This window comes from Mustela nigripes, chromosome 4 (assembly GCF_022355385.1).
Source record: "Mustela nigripes isolate SB6536 chromosome 4, MUSNIG.SB6536, whole genome shotgun sequence".
Classification (NCBI taxonomy): Eukaryota; Metazoa; Chordata; class Mammalia; order Carnivora; family Mustelidae; genus Mustela; species Mustela nigripes.
This window is the reverse complement of record NC_081560.1, coordinates 14526548-14537699: the sequence shown is the minus strand read 5'-3', so window position 1 is coordinate 14537699 and position 11152 is coordinate 14526548. Positions and strand designations below refer to the sequence as shown.

At 46.6% G+C, this 11152-nt stretch overlaps 1 protein-coding gene across 1 annotated transcript in view; it reads right to left on the bottom strand.

The window, feature by feature from the left end:
• ZC3HAV1 (zinc finger CCCH-type containing, antiviral 1) overlaps positions 1–11152 on the bottom strand; it is a 59245-nt gene that overhangs the window by 21620 nt on the left and 26473 nt on the right. The window contains exons 6-8 of the mRNA XM_059396316.1: positions 7930–8053; positions 5490–5664; positions 2–122 (exon numbers count right to left, since the gene is read on the bottom strand). Coding sequence (XP_059252299.1) covers positions 2–122; positions 5490–5664; positions 7930–8053 — 420 coding nt within the window. The remainder of the gene's footprint in view (position 1; positions 123–5489; positions 5665–7929; positions 8054–11152) is intronic.

Sequence of the window (11152 nt, the reverse complement as noted above, 5' to 3'; positions counted from 1 at the left end):
CCCGCGAAACTCAGCTCGTAGTTCTGGGAGCCCACGTGGAATGCCACAACACCCCTAGGATGGCCCAGGAAGAAGGACTCCAGGTAGGAAGAGTCGATGCTAGAAGCTTGGTGACTGTCAGCCTAATTAAAAAAAAAAAAAAAAAAAAAAAAATTAAAGACACTTCAGGCTAGGCTTTTGAGAAACCTCAACCATTATATCTCACACAATTGTATTTTAGCCATGGGATTTCAACAGGAATGCATCTTGCCTCCCAAACCAGACTGCAAAGGCAGCCGGCTTGGGGCCACGTCACATGGTCTCGTGGTGTCCCCATCACGGGGCTAGAAAAGACCAGTCTACTTTCAGAAACGGACCCTACGCTTGGGGGATGCCTGAAAAACAGGGCTCTTTACAATGTCCTTTTCACACCTTCTATAAAATAAGACCCAAGCATACAGAGCCCCCTAAACCCATGGAACAGAAATCATGTCTGCCGTCACTGTCGAACAGAATCTAACACTCGGGCATGAAGTCAGACACCGTAGCTGTTTTTAGCCCATCACGTGTGAGGAAGCAGGCTGGAGTTGTCCTAAAAGGCAGGGAAGCTCCCATGGGCCCACTGTGGTCCCAGTGTAGACGACCCACCCCTTCTTCTCTGCCCTGAACCACAGTAAGCAGATAAAATGGACCACCCCCTCCCTCCAGTCAACAACATTGAAAAAGCACTTGGATTTGCCTCTCACTGGGACTGTGTAATGAACGAAGAAAGGAGCACAGCCCCCCAACAATGTGAAGACAGAATCTGGTCTCAAGGCCTGTATGAAGGGTCTGAGCCTCAGAATGAGTGGAGTAAAGGGAAGTGTGTTGATTCTGGTCAGGAGACGAGCCAGGCTACCATTCCACTGTCCACAGCCTGTGCCGGGGTGGCAGACCAGGGCGGACTGGATGTAAGCCCGAAAAGCAGGGGTTCCCGATACGTAATGGTGAAGAGACGCTTGTTCCTTATGATCTAGAATGGAGGAGCTAATGACAGATAATTCCCAGCCGGTGGCAGGGAGGGTCTCCCCCTCTCTTTAAGGACAAGACCTCAGCTACACCCACCCCTTCCCCCTTCCCCGGGGAACACACCTGCTGGATGTAAAGGGAGGGGCCACCTCGAAAGCCTCCAAGTAAATCCTCCTGGATGGAGAAGGGCCTGAACCAGGTCTCTTTAGCCTGGAGAGGACTATGGCGAGGTCAGGGAAGCTGAGTTTGGGTATCCGCACACGGCGCAAAGCGGGAATAAAGAGAATGAGGTTCAGAAGCTAGAACCAGGACAGAGGGCTGGAAGTGGCACAGAGGCTCCCGTTAGCAGAACTTCCTGAATGACAGCATCCAACCATGAAGCCACACCTCGAAGGGGTTTGTTGCACCAGCTGCTGGGACATTACCCACCCAGGTAATTGTACAGGAGATTGCCACCAGCAGTGGGCAGGAGGAAGTGAGACTGCCACGATTCGATGAGGGGGGGTGAGTCACATGCCCCCTTAGGATCCCAAAGAGCAGCCAATGTGGGCAAATGCCTACGGACTACGGACACAGAACACAGGGGCCTCTGTGGGACCCTGGTCTGCCACCTCGAATCTCTGTCCTAACCTCCCATTCTGATAGATGAAGTCCTGGGTCCTTCCACCACCAGCTCAGCTCAGCAGGACCCTGCTCCTGGCTGGAAGGAACCTCACATGCTCTGGGCCAGAGCCTTTCACACTTTAATTTGTGTGTGAATCATGGTGGGCGGGGCGGGGAATCCTGTGAAAATGCAGACCAAGGGGCGCCTGGGTGGCTCAGTGGTTTAAGCCGCTGCCTTCGGCTCAGGTCATGATCTCAGGGTGCTGGGATCAAGTCCCACATCAGGCTCTCTGCTCAGCGGGGAGCCTGCTTCCCTCTGTCTCTCTCTGTCTGCCTCTCCATCTACTTGTGATTTCTCTCTGTCAAATAAATAAATAAATAAAATCTTTAAAAAAAAAGAAAATGCAGACCAAGATTCAGGGAACAGGGTTTTTAATTCTGCTTGTCAGAGGGCTCCCGTGGTGCCCATGTTGCTGGTCTGGGACCTGACTTCAACTCACAAGGCTTTGGGGTCTGCACCCGGGTTGTCTGCTGGAACTTTCTGGAATGTTTCCCTGAAAATGTTTTCTTGCGTTTTCCTGTTTGATAGACACTAGCTACAGGTAGCTGTCTGGTACTGGTGTGACCAAGGAAATGAAGTGTTCATTTTATTTGAATGTAATGAATTGAATGAAAACGAAATAGTCATCACAAGTGGCTAGTGGTTGTCCTACTGGACAGAGTAAGGCAATTTCTGTGTCTGAGTGTCTGAACAGCCCAGTGTGCCTCCCACTTGGTCCACCTGCGGGTCCTTTCCTCACACCGTACTCCAGTTCTGAGTAAGTGAAGGAGTGAATGAGCAACAGGACCTTCAATGATTTATTCTCCCAAAAGACTTGAATGTGTACCTCCATTTCCATAACCGGGTCCTGGCTTTTGCCCTGCGCCCACATCACTGCCTTGGCTTCTAGAGCGACGGCGTGCCTTCACCTTGGGTGATGCACCAACCCTTGGGTGGCCAAAGCCATTTTCCTAGTTTCTACTAGAGAGACTCCTAACCCAGAAATCTGAGTTGCCCCAACTTTTATTAAAAATTCAGCTGCAAGAAATAAAACCTGTAGGACTCTCCCCATCTGAAGGCTATACAGTCCATTCTTCTCTCCAAATAGTCTAAACTCTACACTGGATCAAACCAGGCCATCAAAGAGCTACAGACTTGACCCATTTTTACTTCACCTGGACAGACAGCAAGGAAAACATCAAACCTAGGGCCTATTTTCCTTTGTTTTTTAGTAACAGAAGAGCCGAGGGCACCCGGGTGGCTCATTCGGGTTGGTGACTGCCTTTGGCTCAGGTCATGATCCTGCGGTCCCGGGATCAAGTCCCACTTCAGGTTCCCAGCTCCACGGGGAGTCTGCTTCTCCCTCTGACTTTCTACCCTCTCATGTTCTCTCTTATTCGTTCTCTCTCTCAAAATAAATAAATAAAATCTTAAAAAAAAAAAAAAAACAACAGAAGAGCCAACTCAAGTTATATAATGATGGGTCTAATTAATATGAGGGAGTCATAATTTATTCACTTCACCAAGAACATATGCCACATATTAAAGGAATCCAACAACCTTCTACATGTTTGCATAAAGTTCCAGGTTACATTCCAGAACCCTGCACTTAACGCAGACTGAATGTCCCAAGGAGAACTTCGTATCAAGAGGTTCTATCAGACAGGACTCCTGGGTGGCTCAGTTGGTTAGGTGTCTGCCTTTGGCTCAGGTCATGATCCTGGGAGGGGCCCCGAGATAGAGCCCCACACAACAGGCTACCCCCTCAGCTGGGAATCTGCTTCTCCCTCTCTCTCTGCCTCTCCCTGCTGTTCATTCTATCCTTCGGCCACCTCCCCGCTGCTTGTGCTCTCTCCCATTCACTCTCTGACCAATCAGTGAAATCCTTTTTTTAAAAAAAAGTTTCATCAGAAGTTTCTTGGGGCACCTGGGTGGCTCCGTGGGCTAAGCCTCTGCCTTCAGCTCTGCCTTCAGCTTCAGCTTGATCCTGGGATCAAGCCCGGCATCGGGCTCTCTGCTCAGCGGGGAGCCTGCTTCCTTCTCTCCCTCTGCCTGCCTCTCTGCCTACTTGTGACCTCCGTCTGTCAAATAAATAAATAAAATCTTTAATAATTAGAAAAAAAAGAAGTTTCTCGATTTCTTGATGTTTTACTAGGGAACACGAGCACTGGAACTTGTATACATTTAAATGTCATCTATTCCCCCACTGACAGTCCTCCTTGGCTTCTGGGACCCCTGATGACCCTAGAATGCAAATCGTTTCCAACCCTCTTCCCTCTCTTACCAAAAGCCACAAGTATTTGACATAAGAACCACTGAGGCCTACGGTTTATTTTTATTTTAACCAAGGCTAATTAATTTGAGTTTGTCGTACCTATTTCCACAGTCAACTCACAGAATCACTTTTACAGAACTGCACTTTGACATCAGCCTTGGCTGGACCATGGAGAGAACCTGGACAGTGGTTGGCATCACAGGGGTTTTCACTCCATCCTGTTCTACAAGCCACCACGGAACAGAGAAGAGTGAAGGGGACAGAGACCAAGAGACAAGGCTGTGAGCCCCTCTCCTATTTCCACAGGGCAGCTCTGCTCTACACCCTGATCCTTCGTTTGGGTTCTGTGAGCGACGGTTTGCTGACACGGATCTGCTGCAAAGCCAGCAGGGAAACCACTGTACCACAAAGAGTGGAGCCGGGAGGGCTCCTGGGGAGGCCCTCACAGGCTGCTCCCCTCTCTGTGGCCCCAGAGGAGAGGGTCTCCTCAGGTTCCATTGACAGAAAAAAAGCAACATTTCTCCCGAGGAACTGCTGTGTTCTCCCTGGGAAGGCACAGCTGATCCTGTGACAGACGGTGCTTCCCCTCGTGCTCTGGGTGTGAGGCCGCTCACAGCCAAACTCAGGGCCCCTCGACGTCTATGCGGAATAAAACCTTTCGCTGGCATTTCATTGTCCCCACTTTGGCTCTGGCTTCATTTTTTTTTAACTTGTTTTATTTTATTTTATTTACTTATTTGTTTGTTTATTTTTAAAGATTTTATTTATTCATTTGTCAGGGAGAGCGAGCACACAAGCAGGGGGCAGACAGAGAGGGAGAAGCAGACCCCCCGCAGAGCAGGGAGCCCTATGTGGGACCCAGAATCATGACCCCAGCAGAAGGGGGTCAGGTAACTCCCCTATCTGAACTTCTACCATCTGTTTCCAAGTCCCTGGGGTGGGGAAGTGGGGAGGTACACCTGCTGTCTTCCAGGTCCGGTCCTGCCCATCCGCCTGATTCCAGACCCTGCCAGGATCCTGGAGACCAGCCCTCTGATCTCTCACACCCTGCCTTCTCCACGGGCTGGAAGTAGGAGTCTCTGTGTGTTTACAAACTCACACAGAGGAAGCTGGCTCAAGGTTCCACCTCAGTCCCTGATCGTGAGGAAAGAAGGGTGTGGGCCTGACTCAGGTCTCAAGCGTTTCCTTGTAAATAATTCACAGATGCTGTTGCTTCTGACAACAGAGTGTATGCTTGCTAAGAAAAATGCAAATACAGCTGTGGGGAACATGAAAAAGCACTATTGCCACTACCCTGTCCTCTTTTTTTTTTTTTTTTTAAAGATTTTATTTATTTATTTGACAGAGATCACAAGCAGGCAGAGAGGCAGGCAGAGAGAGAGGGAGGAAGCAGGCCCCCTGCTGAGCAGAGAGCCCCATGCAGGGCTCGATCCCAGGACCCTGAGATCACGACCTGAGCTGAAGGCAGAGGCTCCAACCCACTGAACCACCCAGGCGCCCCTACCCCGTCCTCTCTTGCGTCAAACATTTTATAGTGATTTTTCTGAAGATGTCAAGAGCCTCCATGAGGAGAAAGGTACTCACCTCTTCTCCATATTCAACCCATTTGTCTGACTGACTCTTCCAGTACCAAATCCATCTCGTGGCAAAGACAAAATTGGTCAGCACTATGACAGACGAAGGCGTGGATATGCGTCGGATAGGATTAAAATTACAAGTCATTTTCTGGAAATCGATGTCTTTATCTCCAATAGAAAAGCTGAGAGAGAAAAGCTTAAAGTTAACAGAATATTTCAGCGACCTCCATCTTCTAAAATCTGTTCTTCCCTAACAAAAGCAGGGAATTAAGATTTTCGAGCTGACCGGGATCTTTTAATTTTTTTTTTAAGATTTTATTTATTTATTTGACAGACAGTGATCACAAGTAAGCAGAGAGGCAGGCAGAGAGACAGAGAGAGGAGGAAGCAGGCTTCCTACTGAGCAGAGAGCCCGATGTAGGACTCGATCCCAGGACTCCAAGAACATGATGTGAGCTGAAGGCTTTAGCCCACTGAGACACCCAGGTGCCCCTAAAGTTTCTTTATAAAGCTCCAGGTCATACATAAATAAGAAGAAAAAAGCTAAAATGCAGATAGGGTAGGTAAGTTACCCACCCCATATAGTTAATGATGTCACAAAATATATTCTCTCCTCAACAAATACGCCAGAATAAAGTGGACCCACAAAAAAAAAAAAAAAAAATGATTGGCTCAATATCAGAAACTCCCATTAGGTCGGGTTTTTCAAGAATTATTATTTAAATAGCTACAGGAAGCCTGGAAGGTTAAAGTTCTTTTCATAATAATATTAAGACATTATTTTGCCTTTTTCTCTTTCATACTCTCCCAGGTGCACAGTGGAGTTTTCCAGAGGCTACAGGATGTGTGATTCTACAACAGATTAAAGAGATTTTTCAAAATATAAAACAATGTCATTCATCTGAATGACTTTTTCTGTTTCGCTTTGGAGAACAGTATTATTTAGTTATACATACATATATATAGTTATTACATGTAACTATTTATAGTAATTATATCTACTTACAGGTAGATGAAAATATGGTATTTATGTTACCATAAATGAGTTTATTGTTATTTTTCAATGAATCCATAAATATTGAATTCTTTTCAGTTTTGATTTTAATATGGTAAATATTGACAGCTATAAGTCACATAAACAGAAGTTCTTTGGGATCTTCAATATACCTGAAGACTGTAGAGGGGTCCTGAGACCAACAAGGTGGAAAATTTATTGCTCTAAGAAACACCTCCTAAATCAGTGGTTCCCAATAAAGAAGTTTTATCCCCCAGGGAACACACAGCACAGTTGAAAGACATTTTTGGTCTACAACAGGAATCTAGTGGATAAAGGCCAAAAATACTGCTTAAACAGCCCCCCAAAACAAATAATTATCTAACCCCAACAGTGCTAAAATTTCGAAAGCCAGCTTCAGATTTACCTGGGGGGGGGGCGGGGTAGAAACACATCTCCAAACAAGAAGGTAACTGATGCTGCCCTCTAGTGGCAACATGCAGTAACACAATCTCCACCAAAAATTCACTCTAAGATGATGGCATGTAAACCATTGCCCCACCCCACCCCACCCCACCTCTACCGCCGCAAAGAATTTCCTTATAACAGAAAGGAGGAGGAGGAGGAGGAAGAGCGGGAGAAGGAAACAGAATCATAAATACAGAAAACAAATCGGTGTTGCCAGAGTTTGGGGTGGTGTTGGGGGATGGGCAAAATAGGTGAAGGGGAGTAAGAGGTACAAACTTCCGGTTATAAAATAAGTCACAGGGATGAAAAATACAGCATAGGAAATGAGGGGGGGAAAGGAGTTTCCTTAATAAAACTAGGATGCACCTTATAAATATGGTCATGAGAGCTATCACCCAGTTCAACCCCTGGCAGAAACAGAAATGTAAGGTATCCTTTTAGATACCTCCAGGATAGAGAAAAGAGCAAACATAAAAGAAGATATGAAATGCTCAAGTAGATAACAAAATTCTGCACTAGAACTATATGAAATTACTCAACTTGTGTTCCACAGCTATGAAATTAAGCCAGAGGCTCTTCTGAGCTATCATCACTGGTCCTAGTGTGAGTTCACAGGAATACCCACCGACCTCTGCAAAGTGTGTGTGTTGTTTGTTTTGTTTTGTTTTGTTTTAACTTTTTTATTTTGCAATGTGTTTTTCTGCAGGACACAGTGATGGTAACTGTATCACTGCTTATATCACACGAGTTAGCAAACAGTCCCAGAACCCCTAGTATTAGCCAGGCTCTTTGTGACTTCAGATCTAGCTCATATTTTCCTTCATGAACTCAGCAGGCATCTGCCATCTTTATCTCAAGAGGTACCAGAAACCTGAGTGCGATTCTGAACGAAAATGGTTTTTCTCTTCTTGCCATGAGCGTAGCACCATGCTTTGTTTTGATGATACCATGGACCTCACAAGCCAGAGTCTGGCCACCAACTTACGTGTGGATTTGGGGGTCACAATAGGCCTTCTCGATAGTCTCCATGGGCTGGAAGTCCATCCAGGTGTTTCCAAGCCACATCTGCCACCGGTAGGGCAGGTGGAAGTGAACTTTGTTGCAGCTTTCTACAAAGACAGAGAGGAGGTCTGAGGGCCTCTGAGTGGGGGCTCTTACCAATTCAACCAAGTTCGCTGCTGACTCTCCCCACTGAAGGCCTGCCTTTCCCTCTCTGCCCGACCTGCATGCAAGCACATTTCCAGCGTACGCCTTCGCGCACACTGGTTCCTGCCCACACGGCCCCATATCTGTATCTTCAGCTTCCCTTGTCACCAATAGAGAGACTCATCAGAACACAGAAATTCCCCGCTCCCCAAGGAGTCACTTTATCCACATGGAAATCTGACGTCATCGTAAATGTACTAGTACTGCTTCTGGGGTACATCGTAAATGTACATCGTAATAGTACATCAGAAATGTACTATTACCCCTTCATGGTACCAAGGGGTACCATGGAGACAAAACGCTCTCTAGCGTCCACAACTGTATGCATTTCCCCGAAGCCCGGGCCTAAGATACGGCTCTTCCAGAAGGATTCCCTCACTCATCTCACTCTGCTCTGATCTGACTCGTACTTTGCATTCCCTTAGCCCTAACTCCGTCCCCAGCTGATACTTCTGTTACTTACGCATTTATTTATGTCATGCGGTTTTCTCATTAGTGGATTTTTTTTTAAGAATTTATTTATTTGGCAGAGAGAGATCACAAGTAGGCAGAGAGGCAGGTAGACAGAGAGAGGAGGAAGCAGGCTCCCTGCTGAGCAGAGAGCCCAATGCGGGACTCGATCCCAGGACCCTGAGATCATGACCCGAGCCGAAGACAGTGGCTTAACCCACTGAGCCACCCAGGCGCCCTCATTAGTGGATGTTTTGATGCGCCCTCCACCACAAACTCACAGAAAAAAAGGCGTACCCCATTGCGTGGCTTTCGTCCCCTCCACATGACTGGCACAGGGCTCTGCATAGACAGCTATGAAACGAGTGCTTGCTGGCATTAACATCAGAAGCCCGTTAACACAGGAATGCAGAAAGTAGTTCTGTCTTTAAAAATCTGCATTCTCTGAGGTTTAAATCATTTTGAAATGCTCAAAACACATGTGATTACTTTAGTATTTTTAAGATTTTATTTTTAAGTAAGCTCTACACCCCATGTGGGGCTTGAACTTACAATCAGAGATCAAGAGCCACACGCTCCACTGACTGAGCCAGCCAGGCACCCCGGCATGTGATTACCTTAAAACCAAAAGAGACAGGGGGTGCCTGGGTGGCGAAGCCAGTTAAGCCTCCAACACTTGGTTTCAGCTCAGGTCCTGATCTCAGGTTGGCAAGATCAAATCCCCCGACAGGCTCTGCACGTGGCACGGAGTCTGCTTGAGATTCTCTCTCCCTCTCCCTCTACCCCTTCCACTCACACTCAATCTCTCTCTCTCTCTCTCAAATAAATAAATAAAGCCTTAAAAGTGAAATAAAATAAAACCAGAAGAGGCACACTGAAAACTACAGAATCATTCATGACAGTCCACATCTCATGCCCATTCCAATGACGGCTCTAAAACCAAAGTAACACAAAACAAAAGCATATGTTGGCAAGGAGAAGGAGAAACTTGAACCCTTGTGCACTGCTACAGAAAATGTAAAAAGGTATAGCTGCTGTGGAAAATGGTGTGGCAGCTTCTTGAAACATTAAACATGCAATCATCAAAACAAATTGTTTATTTTTTTAAAAGATTTTGGTTTTTTACTTATTTGTTGGAGAGAGAGAGATTTTTAAAAGATTTTATTTTTTTTACTTATTTGTTGGAGAGAGAGAGAGAGAAAGAGCACAATCAGGTGAGCAACAGGCAGAGAGACGCCCTGCTGAGCGGGAAGCCCAATGCAGGGCTCGATCCTGGGACTCCAGGATCATGACCTGAGCTGATAGCAGATGCTTAACCAACTGAGCCAACCAGGCGACCCCCAAAACAAATTTTTTGGATAAACACCAAATTACCATGATATCCAGCAATTCCACTTCTGGGTGTATATCCCAAAAGAAGTGAAAGCAAGGTCCTGAGCAGATCTCGCACACCCAAGCCATTAGCAGCATTATTCACAACAGCCAGAGGGTAAGCAACTCAAATATCCATCACAGACGAATGGATAAACAAAATGTGGCAAATACGCACAATAAAATATGACTCAGGTAATTCTCACACAGGAAATTCTCTTTCCTGTGGATGAAACCTGAGGACGCGACACAAAGTGAAAACAGGGCAGCATCACAGAGACAAATCCTGTGGGACTCCCCTCATGAGGGGCTTCTAGTCGTCCTCCTCAGAGAAACAAAAATTAGAACAGCAGCTGCCAGGGACTGGAGACGGGGGAATAAAGAGCTGCTGCTCAAACAGCAGTAGAGTTTTAGTTTTGCAAGACGAAAAAAGAGTTCTGGAAATAGGTTGAACAATAATGTGACTCTAACCCTACTGACCTATATACTTAAAACCGGTTAGGATGGGGCACCTGGGTGGCTCAGTCGGTTAGGCATCTGCCTTCAGCTCGGATCATGATCTTGGAGTCCTGCAATGGAGTCCTGCCTCGGACTCCACTGCCCAGTGGGGACCCTGCTTCTCCCTCTTCCTCTGCCCTCCTCCCACTCCCGGGCACACGTGCTCTCTCTCTCTCAAATAAATAAATAAAACCTTTTTAAAAAATGATTAAGATAGTAAAATCTATGTTAAGTATATTTTACCACAATTAAAAAGGAAAAAAAAAGCACTTAATTTAAAGACTTAGGATTTCTAGAACACAAGGCCAGAATCTTCCTTTTCTGACACCAGGTGTTGAGTCTAAGACCACTAAGGGGTCCAACAGAGGAGCTCCAGGGGATGCCGGGGCCAGGGACAGAGGCGTGAAAGTGAGCAGGCGGTCTCAGGCTACAAGGGCTGCCATCTGTCCCAGACACAGTTCCACGGGACGCAGCTCTGTAGGAAGCCTGGTGGGAGGGGCCAACGAACAAGTGTGGCTCCCAGACTGTGGCATGCAAGACTCTCAGTACATGTGTGAGAAATGGCCACAGAGAGCCCATGGCCCAGAACAGACATGGTGCCTAAAGGACAGGACATGAACTATGGAAGTGTGTCAGCTGGGACACTTTTATTTTTGGATTTTTTTTTTATTTGTTTGCTTTTT